Genomic DNA, 21,141 nt, shown 5'->3' with positions numbered 1-21,141 from the left:
GTCGAAAGCGACTGCACAGGCCTAGTTTACATCTGCTGTCCCCGACAGGACATAAACATAAAAAATAGAATCAGTCAATTTCTCCCGGGACATTTTGTGCGCTGGACCCTGGCACATTGGATGTTTCTTTTCACTTGATATTTCACTTGATATTTCATTTAATTTCACTTGATAGTGCATTCTACTGACATTGTGCTACACTACTGTATCTAGTATGCAAGTCCCTTTGAGGAAAGAAGTGGGGATGGGAGGTTTCTGATTGAACTGTCCCCGTGTGACCTGGGAGCCACTGGGGCTCATTTGCACACCCACTAATCCACCCCTACATGTCGATTGCTGAAATGAAATGGCAGAGATCTGAATAATGCAGTTCATTAGTAAATTTTACACATAACTTCACATCTTTCAAGTGGTTATTCTAAAATATCTGATCGTACCCAGTGAATGTGAGACGGCATGAGCGTTGCCTTCTTAATGGGATTACGGCCCTTCTAAAGCATTATTGTTACATGGGCTGCAACGTTATGAGCCCCAGAGGACACATTAGAGCTCATACTTGCTGACTATTTGGCACTTTGGTCCCCTCACAAATAGCAGACATTGATCGACTGTATTTGTGTTGGCCCAACATCACTGTTTCTTGAGACAAGGGAATTGGTCTGTGTCCCCAGCAATAAAGATGATGGTGGTCAACACTTTCTCTCTCTCTCTCTCTCTCTCTCTCTCTCTCTCTCTGTCTCACATAAACATAAAATAGGAAAGATTATACACCAACACATTTTGAATGTGACTGAGTTTTTAATCTTCAAATTTCTTGTTTGTTTCGAAAGATTGTGCAAGGGTAATGGAATGAGGTGATTGTTGGCTAAGAATGAGGACAAAGGCTTTGCCGTCAAAGCTTGTCATGTCCCACACCCCACACCCAGATGATCCAGCAACCTCCCTGCAGTGAAGACAGAAAAATGGAACTTAGAAAGTTCAATACTGCCATCTAGCCCAGTACAGCAATACTGCAGATGTTTTGTTTGGATATTGCTTCTACATAATGTAGTTAGCTATTGATTTCATATGCACACAAAATGCTGTATGTAAATATGCATAACCTCCATGTGTTCTCATGCAATTATGTCAGAAGCGGAATGAAAATGTAAGGCTACCCTGAACCCTTTTTATTGATCCTCCATACGCATAGTTGCTTGTGTTCTTAAATTGTTAAGACTAGCATGCCACTGGATTTAATATAATCTGTGGGCCACTCATCCTGGGTTAGTAGGACTGTCATACAGAGGACATGATCAGGATTAGACGCATAGCAATGAGAGTCTTCTACTGGGGCTCTGGTCACAGCATCCACCTCTATCATTACAGCAGTCTGAGCTGCATATTGTTTTGTTTTATTCTTAGCTGGAAAATGTACCAAATGTCTAATATTGCCTGTGGAACCATGAATGTGCCTGCCATGTAGAATGTGGAATTTATGACCAATATTGGCTCTAGAAAAGGACAATTTGATTTGAAATGTTTCAGGTTACAGCACAGATGACTATCGTGTCCTTCCATGGTAAGTACAATTCTGAAACACTTGGGCGCAAGTGTTATATTAGTAGGCCTATATTTTATGATAAAACAGTATGGCAACAGTGCTGTTGCAAGGATCCATCTCATTGTATAATTAGACCTGATCCAGCCATACTGAATACTGATATGGGTTTTCTGTTTTGCATCGTATGCACAGGCCTGTCTAATATGACACTATTAGTGTTCAGGAATTTGTGGAGAAATAAAATATTCTAATCTTGCACTGACACCAACACAGAAAGTGAAGTATGTGCATTTCAGGGAACAGATTACCAGAACTGTGTAACCTGAATTGTTTTTTTAATCAACATTTAATGGCTTGTTTATACAACATTCAATACCTCAATGGTCTTCTGAGTGCATAATGCTAGCATAAAACATTTTTGTCCTCAATGTTTCACGTCTATCTAACAAGGATTATAATAACCTCTCAAAGCTGCAGACACGTCTACGTAGCTAATCCTATTGTGCTTTTCTTTGTAGTTGCAATTTGTATAGGCCCTCAGCAAGCATTTCACCTTGAGTTTAACTTCTCAGTAAATATGTGATGTGGTATTTATAAATATATGCCACTGTTTTGTGCACTGTCTTACTACTATAGAATTAAGTAGTTCCTCACATGGTTAGTTTTCTAGACCGAAAATGATACCAACAAAAATATCTCAATGAATTCTTGTATGGATTTTTTTTGCTTGGCTAACACAGCTACCGTATCACACTCATTCCATTCTCAATTTTCTTTTCTTTTTTTTGCAGAAGTTCACTGATGGAACTTTGAGGAGGCCACCCAAAGCCTTGTGGTCTCTTCGAGCTGTATCCTTGAGATGCAACTCCCGCCCTGTGCCTTCCCCAGCATATGGCCAAAGAGAGAGTGTCCCGCTGCTGAACTGTCTCCAGACTCTGCTGCTTCTCAGTTCAAGTGCAAGGCTTGGTTTCTGTGGCTCCTTCTTGTTCTACTGACCAGCCTTCTCCCATCTCGCTCTCAAGCTGCTGTCTTCAAAGTTGGAGTAGTGGGGCCGTGGAGCTGTGACCCCTTGTTTGCCAAGGCCATGCCAGCCGCAGCCGCCCAGCTGGCCGTGAGCAGGATCAACCAGGATGCCACATTCCCCAAGATAGACACCTTTGACTATGTGATCCTGGAGGAGGACTGTGAGACGTCCCGTTCTCTGAGTCGATTCATGCGTTATCGCTCGCGTGCTTCCGCCTTCGTCGGGCCAGCCAACCCAGGGTATTGGGACGCCGCCTCTCTACTGGCCAAGGGCTGGGGTAAAGCTGTGTTCTCATGGGCTTGTGTAGGAAACGAGTTGGAACAGCGTCGCAAATACCCCAGCTTTGCCTGCACAATGCCCCTGCCCACGGGGGTGCTGGTGAGGGTCATGCATTACTTTCGCTGGGCCCATGTTGCCATCATCTCCTCCTCAGAGGAGAGCTGGAGAGAGACAGGCAGCAAACTGGCCATCGCCTTGCGTGGACATGGCTTGTCTGTCGACCTGGTTGCATCTGTGGGAACTGACTTAGCTAGCATCCGCAAGACCTTGGCTAAGGTCAAGAGAATGAAGGAACTACGGAGTAAGTGCCATGTGTTCTTATGTTTGGACTAGAACCAGAGATGGATAATCCCCTTCCTCTATTCTCTCTGCTAAAACACAAAGATGGATGGATACGTGTCATGTAACAATTGTCAGCTAGCCTACCTCACTCTTCCAACCAATATGGTGTGGATATGTTACTACAAGTCACTTTTAACTGAATTGGTAGAGCAGTTCTCCTATTTAAAGTTGCCATCGGGGGTTGTGTGCTACTTTGCTGGTTAAACACTAACTAGTAGATCAGCACCACACCATTGGTGTTGGCTAGCATGTCTCAGCATGTGTGGCATTAGGGTCATGAGGTCAAGAAATCAGGTTAAGATATTCTTTACCATAGTGATATCCAAGTTGTCTTTAGACCTAGTCTGTGGTAAGTTAACCATTTAGTACCACATTATTCCCAATCCAAATTCTTCAAGCTAATGGAATAGGTAACATTTGACACCAAGTGTTGATTCTTGGGTCTCTGCCTGTGGCTGTTTCATAGGCTACAACTGTGCCATTTGGTGTTTCCTGACCTACCCCTTCCCTTACGAAAATCAACCATGGTTTTGTTGTAGTAACCATGGTTTTGCCATGGTATGTCATACTCGAAGTACTCCAACCATAGTATTACTATGGCTTTTCCTTATTTTTATCTATTTTGGAGTAACCATGAGAACCGTGGTTCCTGACTAACCATGGATCATGGTTATGGTTTTCATGTTTTTTTTCAGCATGGTTTGTGACTATGGTTTTAGCCTGGCGAGCCAGGGGCGTCTAGATTTCTAGGCTACTATGGTTTAACTAGGTGGCAATATTCTGATTTAAAATTGGATGCTGCGTTCGGGCCTGCACATCCAAGAGCAAAGCATTAGCAGGTGCCAACTCAATAAATGTATGTGTAGGGGGGAATGGCAGGCTGCTTGCAACTTAATTTATTGGAAGTATACCTAGCAAAATTTCCTATCAGACCTTCTTCAAGCATCTTACAAAAGGTAAAACCACTACAACAAGTAGTGGAGGTCTACTGATAGTCAGCTGATAGTCTAGTCAGTTGTTCTAGTTAAGCCTGACAATTAGTGATTACAATCAATCATGGCCTGGAGCCAGGAAACACCTATTCTAACAGCACAGTAGTTAGCAGTGATGGTAAGTCCCTTTGGATTTCACAATAACAAACTGTGGCAGGATCACAGTATGTCACTGAATGCAATTGTTAGCCAGTAACAAATTGTGGATTCACAATACCTGAATTTTCTTGTGTTGAAGGCCCCACATGGTTAAAGTCATGATGATACTACATTTAGCGGACAGCTTATACCCAAAGTGATGTACAGTAATGTTACAGGATATTGTTTACAGTCCCTGGAGCAGTGTTGGGTTAGGTACCTTGCTCAGGGGCACTGTGACCGTGGGTGGAGCTATAGGAAGAGGTGAGGGTGGGATTTGAACCTGCAACCCTCTGATCTTAAAGGGCAACTGCAGTATTTTCAACGTTAAGCCTCTTTTCTGGGTTGTCTGCAATGTTTCAGAGTCCCCCTCACTGTTGTTTTGTTGTTTGCTACTGTCTCTGTGAATTGGCTATAGATTTTGTCTCAATTGTCTTTACAATGGCCGTCTATGGGCATGTCCAACTATGTTTTCAAAACCACTGTAAACAATTGTTTTCAAGACTGTGCAACTTACCAAGTGTTCAGGGGTATTCACTGATAATCCAGAACAAGTTTGAAAGCCAAATATGGCTTCTGTCGTTTTTTTATTAGCCGTTTTGTGAATTAAAGAAAAAAAAAGGTATTTACAAAATGCTACATAAAACACAACAGAAGCCATGTTTCACAAAAAAAAATGTTATGGCATATCAGTGAATACCCCTGAACCCTTGGTAAATTGCAGATCTTGAAAACAAATGTTTAGGGTGGTTTTGAAAACATAGTTGGACATGCCCATAGACGGCCTTTATAAAGCCAATTGAGACCAAATCTGTGGTAGCCAATTAACGGAGACAGCAGTAAACAACAAAAAACGGTGAGGGGGACTCTAAAACATTGCATGCAACCCTTCAAGAAACAAGTAAAGACCGTCCTCTTTCGAGAGGAGCTACTAAACTAATGCTTGAGCTGGCCTAGCCCCAGGGCAGACTCTTGACGTGATGTTTAGTTTAGTTTAGTTTGTGTGTGTGTGTGTGTGTGTGTGTGTGTGTGTGTGTGTGTGTGTGTGTGTGTGTGTGTGTGTGTGTGTGTGTGTGTGTGTGCGTGTGCGTGTGCGTGTGTGCTGTGTGTGTACTCTTTATTATGAAAAAACAACAACAACAAAAAAGCTAACCCCTCTTTGCAACTGCACTTGTTGTTCTGTATATTTCCTGTGCACTTTGTATTTGCTTGTGATGTTGGCTTGATTATGCCCTCTTTTGAAAGTCACTTTGGTTATAAAGCGTCTGCCAAATGCAATGTAATGTAATGTAATGTAACCCAAAAAAGAGACTTAATGTTGAAAATACTGCAGTTGCCCTTTCAGTCTACTAACCATTAGGCCATCGGCTGCCTCACAGCACAACCTGAGCCTTCAGAAACTTCTTGGACATTTACAGCAAACTATTTAGTCATCAACTTCTTTACTATGCCTTCCCATGCTTGGTCATCTCTCATTTTTTTTCTCACTTCCTCACTCATTTTGTGGAATTGCACCTTGGTAATTGAAATGAATACTGGCCTTATATCTGAAGGGGTGACCCAATTCACCTGATGACAATTATTTTATGTCAGGAAGGAGCACCTGACACTTAAATCATGTCAATAATGTACAACTGAGGGGGAGGGGCTTAAGACATACTGGCTGTCTTCAGATTGTGTCCCATCATGCAATGCACATATTTAGAGCCATTTATCTCGTAGGAATATTCTAAGTTTGCATCAAAATATTACTCATTGTTATATTCTGCGTTTATAGTAGGAGTTTTACATTACATTACATTACATTACATTACATTACATTGCATTTGGCAGACGCTTTATAACCAAAGCGACTTTCAAAAGAGGACATAATCAAGCCAACATCACAAGCAAATACAAAGTGCACAGGAGATATACAGAACAACAAGTGCAGTTGCAAAGAGGGGTTAGTTGTGTTTTTTGTTTGTTTTTTTTGTTTTTTAAAATATAAGGAGTAAATAACGAGTACACACACACAAACACACACTCACAAACTAAACTAAACTAAACTAAACATCATGTCAGGAGTCTGCCCTGGGGCAAGGCCAGTTCAAGCATTAATCTAGTAGATTCTCTCGAAAGAGGAATGTCTTTAGTTGTTTCTTGAAAGCTGCAAGAGATGTGCTCAGTCTTGCTGCCTCTGGGAGACTGTTCCACCACTTGGGTACCACAACGGAGAACAATCTTGACTGGGAGTACCTAGAGCGACTGGATGGCAGAGCCAGACGGCTTGTGCTGGATGAGCGCAGTTCTCTTCCAGTAACATAAGGCGTTAGTAGGTCCTTCAGATAAGCTGGGGCCGTTCCTGTGATGGTTTTGTAGGCAAGGGTCAATGCCTTGTGCTTGATCCGGGCGGCGATCGGTAACTAGTGCAACTCAATAAATAGAGGAGTAACATGGGTCCTTTTGGGTTGATTGAAAATCAACCGTGCCGCCGCATTCTGGATCATCTGCAGAGGCTTTAGCGCACAAGCAGGTAGACCTGTTATGAGTGAGTTGCAGTAGTCAACGCGGGACAGGACCGTGGCCTGGACCAGTCGTTGTGTAGAATATTGTGTCAGCACAGGTCTGATATTCCGTACGTTGGACATCTGGATTCGACAGCTCCGGGTGACCGAGTTGATGTAGTTGGAGCATGACAGCTCATCATCAATCATGACGCCGAGGTTTTTGGCGACTTTGTTTGGGGTCACGATGGTGGAGCCTATCTTGAGGTTGATGTTGTGACTGAGCGACTCTTTAGCTGGGATCACCAGGAGCTCTGTCTTGGCCAGGTTCAGCTGTAGGTGATGGTCCTTCATCCATGTTGACAAGTCGGTGAGGCAGGCAGAGATGCGTTCCGAAACCGTGGTGTCCTCTGGCCGGAACGACAGGTACATCTGGGTGTCATCAGCATAGCAGTGGTAGGAGAACCCATGTGTTTGAATGACACGTCCCAGGGAGGAGGTGTATATTGCAAACAGAAGGGGTCCCAGCACTGATCCTTGGGGTACGCCTGTGGAGAGGGTGTGAGTCGTAGACAGCTTCCCTTGCCATGACACACTGAAGGTGCGTCCAGAGAGGTAGGAGTTGAACCATGAGTGGACAACGCCTGTGATTCCCATGGCTCTGAGTATCCTCAGGAGGATCTTGTGGTTGACTGTGTCAAAGGCTGCAGACAGGTCTAGTAGTATGAGGACCGAGGATAGTCCTTCCGTTCTTGCAGTCCTTAGAGCTTCAGTCACTGAGAGTAACGCAGTTTTACTATTAAAGTGGTACACAAGAAAATGACCATATTCCCACCGTCATGAAGATGGTCACGTATATCTCCTCATTCTTCAATCTTATAGCAGGAAGTGAGTAAAATGTGAACCACTAAGCATAGGGACACGTGTTAAAGAGAAGACTTTATTAAGTAAATACTTTGCTGAAAATGTCAGCAAAATGTGTGATTGAAATAAAGAGTCTAAATTGTGTATGGATGAAGTTGTGCCCCGATGCACGAAGAATTCAATAGTTCAATAGTTATTCCACCCACACAGTAGTTTGCTGTGATGCTGTCCAGTTCAACACTTTGGCATGTTGGTAATCTTTGAATATCACAGTAAAATACTGTCATATCCATGTTAGGTGACAAACTGCAAATGATACAATGATTTCACAGAAATTTGCTGTGTGTCATGTGACCATTACAGTAGCATAGTGTACCAGAACATCACAGTAATTAGCTGCGCCAATTCACAGTAAATGACTGTGAAATCCTTGTATTTTTTTTTTACAGTGCAAGTGTGTACAGCCAAAGGCCTCCAGGAAAATATGTGTTTTGATGTGTTGTTTAAACCTGGCCAGTGAGGGAGCATTTTAAATGTAGTTGGGCAGTTTGGTCCAAAGGAATGGAACAGCTTGAATCTGGTGCAAGCTTGGAAGAGGACCACAGGGGTCTTAAGGTATTGCGGTATAGGGGTGGAGGAGGTCTGTGAGGTAGTGGGGTCAGGTGCAAGACCATGGAGGGACTTGAAAGTAAGGAGGAGGACTTTGTAGATGATGCAAGATTTGATGAGGAGCCAGTGAAGCTGTTTTGAGTGTGGGAGTGATGTGCTTCCAGGGCCTACAGTAGTGCCTGTGAGGATCCTGGCAGCAAAGTTCTGGACATGTAGGCCCATGCAGTAATCCATCTATGCATGTCTGTGGTATTATGTGATATTATGTGCACTAATGGGAAACCTGGATTCAGAAGCTACAATCGAGTGCCACATATTCCAAATGACCGACCTGGTTTTATCTGCCCAAATAGCCTAAGTGTTTAGGTAAAATCAGCTTATGTGGAATATTTTGCCGTGCATTGTAGCTTCTGGTTGTTCATCCCCGTTTATGTATTTGTGCATGAATTTGTTCCTCCTCATGCACGACAGTCTTCCAGCCCGGTACCTATGATCTTTGGCCTGATGTTTGGGTTCCTGTGGTGTGATATGCATGTCTGTTTGTGGTGTCATGTGATGTTATGTGTTTGTGCATGCGCTTGTTCCTCCGCAGCGGTCGTGCTCTGCATGCACTCAGTGTTGATTGGCGGCCAGGTCCAGAAGCGGCTCCTGGAGGCGGCTCAGGACATGCGCTTGACGGACGGCTCTCTGATGTTTGTGCCCTATGACACGCTGCTCTACAGCCTGCCCTACGTGGACGTGCCTCATCCCGCCCTGAGCAACAACAGCAAACTGCTGCGTGCCTACGATGCAGTGCTAACGATCACTGTTCAATCCCAGCAGCACTCCTTTTACCAAGCCTACCAGCAGGCCATAGACTCTGGGGAGCTTCATTGCAACATAAAACCTCAACAGGTGAAGGGCCACATTGAAGCATTGAATATCCTTGATGGCTGGTGGGAACATGTTGGGGAAATGTTTATTTGTGACTACATACCTTGCAAATAAAAAAGTTACACAGTGTTCTTTTTAGATAAGTTGTCATAGGATGGTATGACAGGTTGGACTTTGTTTGTGTTTCACGTGTGGTCTCTTGCTCTTCATTGTCAGGTGTCGCCACTCTTTGGCACCATCTACAACTCCATACTGTTCTTGGCCCATGCCATGCAGCGCATGAGGAGTTCAGACAAATGGGTTTATGGGGGGCACCTGGTCCGCCACGCACACAGTCTGTCTTTCCAGGGCTTTAGCCATCCAGTCCAGAGCAGTGCAACAGGCTTCAGTCTGCTGCACTTTGTCATCTTGGACACGGATGGCCTATCCTGGGAGCTGACGCCGACACACAGAGTGGAGATGGAGTCTGGAATGGTGAGGTATCTAGGCAACCCCATCCACTTCCCCAACGGACGGCCTCCCAAGCCGGAATACAGCTGCTGGTTCACCCCTGGAGTCCTCTGCACTGGAGGTTAGCATTTATTTAGCGTCAAGAAGAGCAGGAATCACAGTACATTTGATTTCCTGACTCTGAGAAGCCTCTGAGAATTTAAACAATGATTGTCTCTTTCAAAGGTGCGGATCCTTTTACTGCAGTCATGGTGGCCATGACTACTGCTCTGCTATTTTTCTTTTTCGCCGGGATCTGCTACTATGTGAGGTATACAACAGCATTCATAACATTTTTGAAACTTAATGAAGACTACATTTTCATCAATAATCTACGCAGTCTCTATATTTTATGTTTGCCATAACTTCATTACTGTAGACCTATGTGCTGTAGAATTGGCATATAGCCTTACGTTAGGGACACATAGACGCGAATTTGGCCAAGCGAAGCCAACTTCGCCATTCATTCCTATGAGAGAGGCGAAGGCAAGCGAACAGGAGCAAAGCGAAGCGAAATTATTAAAGAAAGTTTAATGTTATGCAAATGAGGAGCGAATTCGCCTGCCACGGCCCAATCAAATCAACAACATAACTGTTCCATTCCATTTGATTCGCTGCGACGACCTGATGACGGCTGAATTCCGCCTCTCTTCGCTTCGCTCGCTTCGCCTCCTATGTGTCCCTACCGTCAGTTCTGCTGAAAAGGCATCAGCACACATTGGCTACATTCCATTATCCTAACTCCTGTCCTTGTGACCTCGCGCTTCACTGATCCCCCATCTCCGTGGAGAAAACAACAAAGCTTCCCCGCTGTCAGACTAGCCACAACAACTTTTGGGAGACTTTTCCCCATTGAACATCCCAATTCCCAAGAAGAAAATGACCAATGAATTGTGCTTTTGCAAGATATTGTCGTCAATGACGTCTCGTGACGTCATCACGAAGCCACAAGCACAAGGAGTTAGGATAATGAAAGAACTCTTTATGTCATGAAAAATGAAAAAGAATAAATCTCTTCAACTCTTCAGGAGAAAGATCAACCAAATCGAAATGATTAGAGGTCCCAATAAAATCATGTTGACTCTTGAGGAGGTTACATTTGTTCATCCATCCCTGAGTAACAAGGTGAGTAACATTTGTCAGGACAATGCATACACTCTTATACATGACAAATGTAACAAAAAAAGTATGTTTACGATTTCATGACATTTGTGTAGTAAATACTTGGAAATGGTTGATTCTGAAGTTCTGAAGTTAAGTACATTGGTATTTTGTTTAATTTAAAATGACTCATGTTTACTTTGTAACGTCCTTTCAGAAAGTCAGTCTGAGTGACAGCCGGATCAGTGGGCTGACGAACTTGAGGAAGAGCAGTTCAGATCGAAGCTTGAAGTCCCAAGTATCCTCCCAATCACCTGCCACATACGAGAACTCAAATGTAGTACTTTTTGAGGTAAGACAGGCTTAATGCAGGGGTAATGAACATCAAGGTTAATGTGAGACCTAATCTAAGGTACAGCAGTACTGTTGAGATGTTAATACTTGGTTTAGCACCATGCACACCTGTTCATTGATGCTCTTCATGTCACCTCTTTTTATAGGGGGACTGGGCATGGTTGAAAAGATTGCCCGATGGAAATTTCCAAACCATCAACCCCAGCACAAGTGATGTGTTTGAGGTGGTAAGTGTGGATTATTCTTATTTCTATTTGGAGATGTTCTTCTTACCTAATCTGCCGCTATTTTATTTCAAAGGCAAAAATGACAAGGTATTTCAATGTGCTCTTGGACTACATGTTTTAATAATTTCTTTTTTATTTATTTCTTAGATGAAAGACCTAAGGCATGAGAATGTCAACACGTTCATTGGCTTCTTCCATGACTGTGGTGTGTTTGCCATCATGTCAGAGTTCTGTTCACGTGGCACTCTGGAAGACCTGCTGCTCAATGACGATGCCCCGCTGGATTGGATGTTCAAGTCCTCTCTCATAATGGACCTCATTAAGGTAGTCACTTGTCCAGACAATACAGCCAGGGGAGAGAATGGGTGTAGTGAAAGCAGTGGTGATCCTACAATGACTGGTGCCCTAGGCAACACACCCTCCCGGGTGCTGCCCCGGGCGATTGCCTAATTGGCCTGCCCCTATAGGATCGCCCCTGAGTGAGAGGGGGGAGTGTTGCCCTACCTAGCTTTGAGCCCAAGAACATGTGCTCTGACTGCACAAAGAACTAGCCTGGCAAGCGTGAGAGGCAGATCATAACCGTAGTAGTGATCAATTTATCATACAGCCTTTCCCTGTGGATAGCTGACCCTATACACACTCCCATCACATGTCTTCCATTGAAGATGGACAATCAATGAATGCTTCACCCATGGGGGCTTTTGCAACAGGACCACCAGTTTTTTTCCCTAAACATTATTCATCACAAGCCTGCATATGCATGACCACAACTTCAACACTAATCAAGCTCAATTTCATTGTACACATCCAACAGGGCATGAGGTACCTGCACAACAAGAACGTTTGCCATGGCCGACTGAAGTCAAGGAACTGTTTAGTTGATGGACGCCTAATGCTTAGAATCACAGACTATGGATACAATGAGGTGTTCAAGGCACAGAAGTTCTCCTATCAAGAGCCATCTGCTGAAGGTGAGAATATGCTTATGTAGGTATATATATAAAATTTCCGATAAAATATAAAATGCAAAATAATAGGCTTTTAAACACATATTATAATAACTACCGTTACTGTGAATAAATATTTGTAAATATTTAATACAAAAGCGATTTTTTTACATGTTAATATGAAGACTGAATCTGATATTTGAAAAACAGGACATATATCTGGAAAACGGTAATATATGAAGAGTTCAGATGCAAAACCCCCTAACTCCATTTCTGAAAACCTGCACTTCTATATTTTTAGAGAACCCGGTTGTTGGTTTGGTTTACATTCATTTACTTGATAATACATATAAATAGTTATATTACATAAATAAAATAAAAAAAATATGCAATTTTGATAGCTTTGTATTAAATAAAAATGAATTAAGATTATTTTCTGAAATGGCACTTAGGGGGTTTTGCATCTGAACTCTTCATATGCTCATTATTTTAGAGGAACGTTATGTTATTTGTTGACTCTTTGTGGTATACAAAAGTTTGACGCGTGCTGATGTTCAAAGGAACATTGGTTTAAGTTAGTGAAATTGGCAAATAAAGCGCATACACTTGAAATGTAGCCCTAATTATATAATGACTCTTGTATAACAAAAACATACGTGCAAGGTGTATTAATATTACTGTTATTAGTGCTACTATTACTACTAGTACTATTATTTCATTTGACACTCAGATCTCCTCTGGACGGCCCCTGAGATCCTTCGAAGTCAAGTTCCAGGCCTTCATGGCAGTCTGCCAGGGGACGTGTACAGCTTTTCCATCATAGTGCAGGAAACTGTGATGGGCGGAGTGCCGTTTTGCATGCTAGAGCTGTCCGCTGAAGGTATTGCTGTGTGTGTGTGTGTGTGTGTGTGTGTGTGTGTGTGTGTGTGTGTGTGTGTGTGTGTGTGTGAGAGAGAGAGAGAGAGAGAGAGAGAGAGAGAGAGAGAGAGAGAGAGAGAGAGAGATTCACCATAGCCAAGAAGAATATAAGAATTATTTGTGGCCTTGGCCCAAATGGCTAAGGCATTGTACGGTTATGCCAAGGGCAGAGGTTCGATTCCGGCCCGAGGACATTTCCGGAGGGGAAGGCTTCCCCATCTCTCTCTCTCCTAACCATTCCACGTCATGTCTTCACTGTCACTATCAAATAAAGGCACAAGAAGTGCCCAAAACTACTTAAAATAACTATTTGTGTTTTTTTTCTTCTCGTCTTCTGCAGAAATCGTTCAGAGAATTTGTAGGACTCCTCCACCTCTGTTCCGTCCAGTTGTGACCCCTGATGATGCCCCAGTAGCATGCATCGAGATGATGAAACACTGCTGGGCCGAGGAGCCTGAGAAACGCCCAAACTTCCAAGAGATTTTTGATCAGGTAGCGATATAAGGCATTTTTGATTATTCTGATGTAAAGAAAATTGATTTAGAAATGGGACCTACGTAGATCAGGTGGCACTCATTAATATGTTTTGGTTGTGCCGTTTTCCTTCTGTTTTATGTAACTTATGTTTGTTTGGTCCAATGCTCTTGAGAAGTTTAAACTCCTACTAGATGTGCATGCCTTCAATCTTCAAAGCCTTTGTCATATCTGTACGGTCTCAATGTGCCTGTGTTTTCATTTCATGTGAAGTTTAAGAACATAAACAAGGGCAAGAAGACAAATGTAATCGAGTCCATGTTTCGAATGTTGGAGAAGTATTCCTCTAATCTGGAAAATCTGATCAGAGAGAGGACTGAAGAGTTGGAAATCGAAAAGCTGAGGACAGAACAGCTTCTGACACAGATGCTTCCTCCGTGAGTTTCATACCACAGCAAGAACTTAGAATTTGTAACAAAAAATAACATCAGTGTGAAATAGCGCCATTTTCATAAAGACTTTGTTGGCAATATTCTTGTTACATAATCAGCAGATCATTTGCAGTTGAATAAAATAAATGCATATAAAACATATGCATATATAAAAAGTACACAGACACACACACACACACACACACACACACACACACACACACACACACACACACACACACACACACACACACACACACACACACACACACTGCGCGTGCTGGCAGGTTGAACAAGATTCAGATTAAAGATTCTTTTTTATTATGTCCCATTATACTGGAATGTGAGAGAGTAAAAATCTTGTGTTAATTAACATCAAGTGCTAAAATGTTTCGGTAACACTTTTTTTTAACAGGGCTTTAATTACAGTCTACATAATCATTAGGTAGGCTACAGTGGAATAACTGTTGTAATAACATGTAAGTACTGTACAACTGTAGTACATATTATTACCTCCACCAAGGAGGTAATGTTTTCGGTCGTGTTGGTTTGTTTGTCTGCTTGTTTGTTTGTTTGTCTGTCTGTCTGTCTGTTTGTTTGTCAGCAGGATAACTCAAAAACTTATGAACGGATTTGAATGAAACTTGGTGGAGTTGTTGGAATGACCCAAGGAACAAGTGATTAAATTCTGGTGGTGATATGGATCGCCAACCGGAACCAGGACTTAAAAAAAAAAAGATTCTTCACCATTGCTAGCGTACAAATCTAGACTCCCCTTGTGACCGCAAATTGAACTGTGGGACAGGGCGAATGTTGACGTTCCAGTTTCTAACTCGACAAAAATAAGGCAGAAAGACTTAAAACAAAAATCGGGTGAAACATAGTCAAATGTTGTAACAAACAGCTTCATTGGCGGAGGTCTGCACTCTCAGAGTGCATTCTAGTGACATCATATATTTTATGTATCTACATACCACACTGACAATAATTATCATAATATTACCGTAATTATAATACTTTGCAAAAGTGATGAATGGGAGGCAAAAGTGTATATGTAGATACACAAAAATACACACTGTGAATATGATGTAATAACATGTACTACAGTTGTACTTACATGTTACTACACTAATTATTCCACTGTAACTAATGAGTAAGTGCACTGTAATTAAAGCCTTGTTAAAATAAAGTGTTACCAATGTTTCCCATGTTTAATGCTTCATACCTGTTGTCTCTGCAGGTCTGTGGCTGATGCCCTGAAACTCGGTGCTATTGTGGAGCCAGAGCATTTTGACAGTGTGACCCTCTACTTCAGTGACATTGTGGGTTTCACAACCATCGCGGCGAATAGTGATCCTATTGAGGTGGTGAACGTCCTCAATGACCTCTACTCACTCTTCGATGCCATCATTTGCACTCATGATGTCTACAAGGCAATGCATTCCCCCTCGTTTCTCTCTTTTTTATGCCTTTATTCTGTCAGGACAGTGAAATATAGTCAGAGAACGATAGAGAGAGAGGCAGGTTTGGGTTGGGATCAGACCCATGCCAGATTCAAACCTGGGCCCCAATGGGCAACATGGTATGGGTCTTAGTGTACTGCATTTGTCTAGGTAGTGGGAAATGGAATATAGTAAAAGACTCTACCTTAGGTTAATTACATTTAGTACCTAAACCTAAGAATACAATACAATTCAATGTTTAGGGTTTTTGTAGTTAAGGTAATCGGTCATTGTATGATCGCAACTGCTTTCAGTACACACATTCTCTTCCCTGGCTCTTTGTCTGGACAAGTGATTATCTTATATTTTCATTTGCTGCATTTAATTTGCAAGCCCACCATTCCTCATCATGACCCTTCAAATCCTTAGCCTGGCTCTCACGCAGACCCTTCGTGCTTCGTGCATCTTCGTTAAACTTCGTGAGCTCGCATGAGGGTCTGGAAATCTTAGACGAGCCCGAACGGCATCAGATATTTCATGGCCTGTCCAATCAGAATCGCGGGGCGAGATCTCGGGGCGGGGTATATACAAGTCAGTGGTTGAAGTGGTAGTGATTCAAAAAAAGCCTTGTGAATTCTCCAATCGGGTTCGAGCTGTTTTGAACACACCTGCGCCTTTCCAGAGTTAAGCAGTTGCAAATGTTCCAGATCTCGTGAGAACCAGGTTATAAAATCCTCGCCTGACATTCCCATACCTCAGTGGTGTAGTGTACTTTTTTATGCTGGGTATACTGTATATTTGAGCATTTTTTGAAGTAGGTATACTGTGTATATTTGTGCTATTCAAAATAATGGATCAATCAATTTTAAGTGGGTATACTGAAATCCCTGAAATTTAGAAGTGGGTATACTCTGTATACCCGCGTTCTACGTAGACTACACCACTGCCATACCTTTCTCTTGGTTTGCCCCCTCCAGGTAGAGACCATCGGCGATGCGTACATGGTGTCGTCGGGCGTGCCCGTGCCAAACGGAAACCGGCACGCCGCCGAGATCTCCAACATGGCCCTGGACATCCTGAGTGCCATCGGAGAGTTCAAGATGAAGCACCTGCCAGACATGCCTGTCAAGATACGCATAGGCATACACACAGGTCAGAGAACGGGGCACAAGCAACCAACGTCTCAGAACTAGGAATATAGGATTAAATACATTTTAAATACACGATTAAATCCTTTGATTAGATACACATAATTAAGGCACAAACTGTCTCATGAAGTTTGATGTTACATTGTTTGATGCACATGTATAGCCATATTTCTGAAATTCGAAGTATAATAAGCATAGTTGTGTGTACAGGTCAAAACTATGCACAACCAACATGTCAGAACTATGAATATACCAGCACACCATATGATTAAAATAAAACAAGAGTCCGCACCTTGAATATACTCTTGTTTTTATTGCACGTATAGGTTGGCCAAAAGGTGTCATTAAAAACTAGTATTTGAAAGGTGTGGCCTGTTTTGTTTTATTTTATGTTTAAGCCAGCACAGTAGTGTATCCACATTAATATCTATTTATCTATATCTACAATGTGCCTTTCGGTATCTGTTCATATCGGCCATAGGTTCCTGTGTTGCTGGAGTGGTGGGGTTAACTATGCCGAGGTACTGTCTGTTTGGAGACACGGTCACTACTGCCTCCAGAATGGAGGCGACTGGAATACGTAAGTAGTGCATTGCAAATCCCGTATGGCATGGCTGCACAGCATACATGTAGTACTGTACATTACATTACTGTACACTGTAAAACTGTCGTATTGCCAAACATGGCTTTGAGACTGTAAAATAGCTGTCGTTGTATGGAATTGGTAAGTCTGTGTTGGGAAGATTGATGATGTGTTTGTGAGGATACGTCTCTGCTTCTGGATATGTCTCTGACTTGGGTTGAAGGTAAAGTGGGGTGATAACTCACTTAGCTGGCCCAGGTGTGGGAATGAAACATGAGTATTTGTGTGTGCGCATGCAAGGAGGGGACAGGTGGATGTACTTTTGTCAGATGTATGTACTTTGTCACTTGTTTGCTTGTTTGTTTTATTTTTTATTCTACAGCCTACCGAATCCATATTCACAGAAGTACTGTTGATGTACTTATGAGTTTAAAGGAGGGATACAAGGTGAAGCTAAGGGGCAAAGTAGAACTAAAGGTAGGCTATACTTGGGTTTGACATACGCCAAGTGTTCTTTTTGTGTGAATGTACGGATACTACATTAGCCCAATTTAAATGCAAAGAGGCAAAAAGGTTCGAGGGAACTCTGAAAGTGATGTACCTTGGAATGGGTCAAAAAAGGTTTTGAGAACTAGTGAGCGTTAACTGAGAAAATCCATATGGATCTTTCCATGCCGTACATTACTCTCACATTTCACACATTTTTCAGAGCCCCTCTTGCATTTTCACAAAATTTGTTTTATTTTTACTGGTGTATAGGCCCTATTGATGTGTTGTCATTTCTCATAATTTAATAATTTGCAAGTGCCCAATTTGCACAACTGAAACAATCTAATTCCAGCAATTTTCTGATACAAAAAGTTTCCAAATCAGAATTTGTGTGATAACAGTCAACACAATAGCCTACTTGATAATGTTTTAACTAGAAATGCTGACTCATTATACAGAACAACATTCCAGAAAAGACGTACTGGCTGATTGGAAAGGAAGGATTCACCAAACCCCTCCCTGAAACAGAGTACATATCAGGGTAAGCAGAACATCTCTTCTATACTCACACCCATGCCCTGCAAGACCCTTACAGCAGTTCAATATACGTACATGCACTCAAAGAAAGGTATTGCTTATTACTGTGCAATTTGGCATCCATGGCCAAACTGTGACATTGTGATATTGCCAATTCAAGGTCCAGAATGTATGCTGCCCATTCATTGTCATCTTGAATATTGAATATTCACAGCCACCATCAATTCTAAGTATTCATTATGACTTTGAAGGTGCACTGTGTAAGATTTTTAGTTGCCTATTTCCAGAATTCATGCTACCCATTCACTAATGTGACTTTTTTCATTAATACTTACCACCACCATCAAATTCTAAGTATGCATTATGACTGGGAAAATTGCACTTTTCATACATGAAAAGGGGGATCTTCTCCATGGTCCGCCATTTTGAATTTCCAGAAATAGACATTTTTAGCTGCAAAAATGACTGTACCTGGGCCATACTAGAAAATATGTTTTTATTACTTATTTTATAGTTTCATGAAAAGATAAAATTTGGCAATAGGCAACCCAGTTTCAAGATTCAAGATTCAAGATTCAAGAATTTATTGTCATTGTCAAAAAGGCAACGAAATTGTGTTTGGGGTACAATACTTAGTAGTAGCAGGTTTCCAAGTAAAGTGCAAAACGAGGTAAAAGTGACACCAGTGCTTGACCCCCCCAGCCCCCCCATCCCACTTAAAGTGCAGCAGAGATTAAGTGCATAATACGACACCCCCCCCCCCCTCTCTCAAACATGCACGCGCGCACGCACGCACGCACGCACGCACGCACGCACGCACGCACGCACGCACACACACACACACACAGAATGTCCAAAGGATAGATGGATAACATTTAAGACAGTAATGTTCCTCAGCAGTCCTGCAAATTCAAAAGTCTAATGGCCTGGTGGTAAACGCTCTTGGCCAGTCTTTCGGTGCGGCTCTGAAGGGACCTGTACCTTCTACCTGAGGGTAGCTGTTGGAACAGATGGTAGGCAGGATGGTGGCTGTCACGCAGGATGTTATGCACTCTCCGTAGACAGCGTGTGGTGTAGATGGTACTAATCTCTGGGAGAGGCATTCCAGTGATTTTCCCTGCTGTTTTCACCACACGCTGGAGTGCCTGCTGATCTGCTTTGGAGGAGCTGTAGAACCACACTAGGAACCCATAGGTCAGAACACTGCTGATGGCACAGTTGTAAAAGTTCACCAGCAGTGGTCTGGGGATGTGGTAGCTCCTCAGCTTCCTCAGGTAGAAAAGGCGCTGCTGGGCCTTCCCAACAGCAGAGGCGATGTGGGTGCCCCAAGACAGGTCCTCCGCCAGGGTCACTCCCAGGAATTTAAAAGTCCTGACTCTCTCCACCTCCTCTGACCCGATGGAGAGGGGTTTGTGATGCTTCAGCTGCTTCTTTCTAAAGTCCACAATCATTTCCTTGGTCTTTTTGGTGTTAAGAGCAAGGTTGTTACTGTCACACCATGAGGCTAGATGTTGCACCTCTGCCCTGTAATCCCCCTCGTCGCTGTTGGTGATGAGGCCAAGGACGGTGGTGTCGTCCGCAAACTTGACGATCAGATTGGAGGGAGAGGAGGCAGAGCAGTCATGTGTGAACAGGGTGTAGAGCAGAGGGCTTAACACGCACCCCTGGGGCGCGCCGGTGTTAATGGACAGAGTGGAGGAGATGTTGTTGCCAACTCTGACCCTCTGCGTACGGTTGGTGAGAAAGTCCACAGTCCAGTTGCACAGGGTGGTGTTGAGACCCAGTTGGTGGAGTTTATGGCGGAGTTTGTAGGGACGGATGGTGTTGAATGCTGAACTGTAGTCCACAAAGAGGAGGCGAGCGTAGGTGTTTTTGTGCTCCAGATGTTCCAGCAGTGTGTGGAGCACGATGGCGATGGCGTCCTCTGTGGAGCGGTTTTCCCTGTAGGCAAACTGGTGTGGGTCGTGTGATGGTGGGGTTGCGGCTTTGATGTGTTTTATGACCAGTCTCTCCATGCACTTGGCGGGGATGGGAGTGGGTGCCACCGGCCTGTAGTCGTTAAGACGTTAAGAAGTTTCAATGAGCAGCATAGTTGCAGTACCTTTTTTTGACTATTTCCGGCACATTGATTGCACCTTTAGCTTGAAAATGTTTTACACTTTTCATATATGAATAAGTGGAACCTGTCGATGTACAATAAATCCACCATTTTGCATTACCAGTCACTTTGTCAAATATGTGAATGGCAATATAAGCTACTGAAATTACACACAGGACCCTTAAGATATTTAGAATCCTGATTGATGCTATTTATTTGTTTGTTTATTTATTTGATCCACCCAAAGGATCGAGGCCAAAGAGTTGAAGATACTTCTCCAGAGAGCGGTGAGGAAGATCTCCACTGTGCGGCAGGTGGCTGCGCTTGGCATGATGGACGAAGGGAACGTCCTGATGCACCACCACTGAACAACCGCATCCCCCCCCAGACACACACCTTACCACCTCACCACCCACTGAGCAGCCCCCACCTCACCACCTCCCCCTCCACTACCAGTCTCACCATGCTGTCTCTTTAACCTCTCACCTCTTCCAAAAGACTATGGCTGGAATGCTGATTTGAAACACAGACCTTGAAACGCATTCCACGAAAACGAAACTTCTTCAGAACATGGCCACTCCTCATCGGAGGGGAGACATCTCGTCTTTGGCTGCTCAGATAATGGGTTCATTTCGCTACTGCTACCTGAAAAGCATGTGAACCTGTTGTGGACACAATGGATATGTTCACAAACTCTCAGAACAGTGTGCAGGATGGGACGCTGGCTGGGAGGAGCAGCGCCATTGTTTTGAG

General features: G+C 43.1%; 1 protein-coding gene across 1 annotated transcript; it reads left to right on the top strand.

Annotated features, from left to right (window-relative positions):
* The first annotated feature begins 2,267 nt into the window (after positions 1-2,267).
* Positions 2,268-20,763, top strand: gc2 (guanylyl cyclase 2). The gene is made up of 18 exons (XM_063187634.1): positions 2,268-3,147; positions 8,870-9,171; positions 9,367-9,721; positions 9,826-9,997; positions 10,668-10,764; positions 10,958-11,092; positions 11,241-11,321; positions 11,469-11,645; positions 12,136-12,292; positions 12,999-13,148; positions 13,527-13,678; positions 13,934-14,097; positions 15,332-15,524; positions 16,511-16,685; positions 17,163-17,261; positions 17,647-17,741; positions 18,212-18,294; positions 20,636-20,763. Exons 1-18 carry the CDS (start codon positions 2,403-2,405, stop codon positions 20,754-20,756), a joined length of 3,453 nt encoding a protein of 1,150 aa, XP_063043704.1. The 5' UTR covers positions 2,268-2,402; the 3' UTR covers positions 20,757-20,763.
* Positions 20,764-21,141: the final 378 nt, after the last annotated feature.

This window comes from Engraulis encrasicolus, chromosome 21, assembly GCF_034702125.1.
Source record: "Engraulis encrasicolus isolate BLACKSEA-1 chromosome 21, IST_EnEncr_1.0, whole genome shotgun sequence".
NCBI classification, from domain to species: domain Eukaryota; kingdom Metazoa; phylum Chordata; class Actinopteri; order Clupeiformes; family Engraulidae; genus Engraulis; species Engraulis encrasicolus.
Note: the sequence above shows the minus strand (reverse complement) of the source record. Positions and strands in the feature narration are given on the sequence as shown.

Coding starts and splice junctions, on each gene's coding strand:
- gc2 (XM_063187634.1), top strand. CDS start 2,403: ATGCAACTCCCGCCCTGTGCCTTCCCCAGCATATGGCCAAAGAGAGAG. Junction 15,525..16,510: donor GCACTCATGATGTCTACAAG/GCAATGCATTCC, acceptor TGCCCCCTCCAG/GTAGAGACCATCGGCGATGC. Junction 17,262..17,646: donor AATGGAGGCGACTGGAATAC/GTAAGTAGTGCA, acceptor TTTATTCTACAG/CCTACCGAATCCATATTCAC.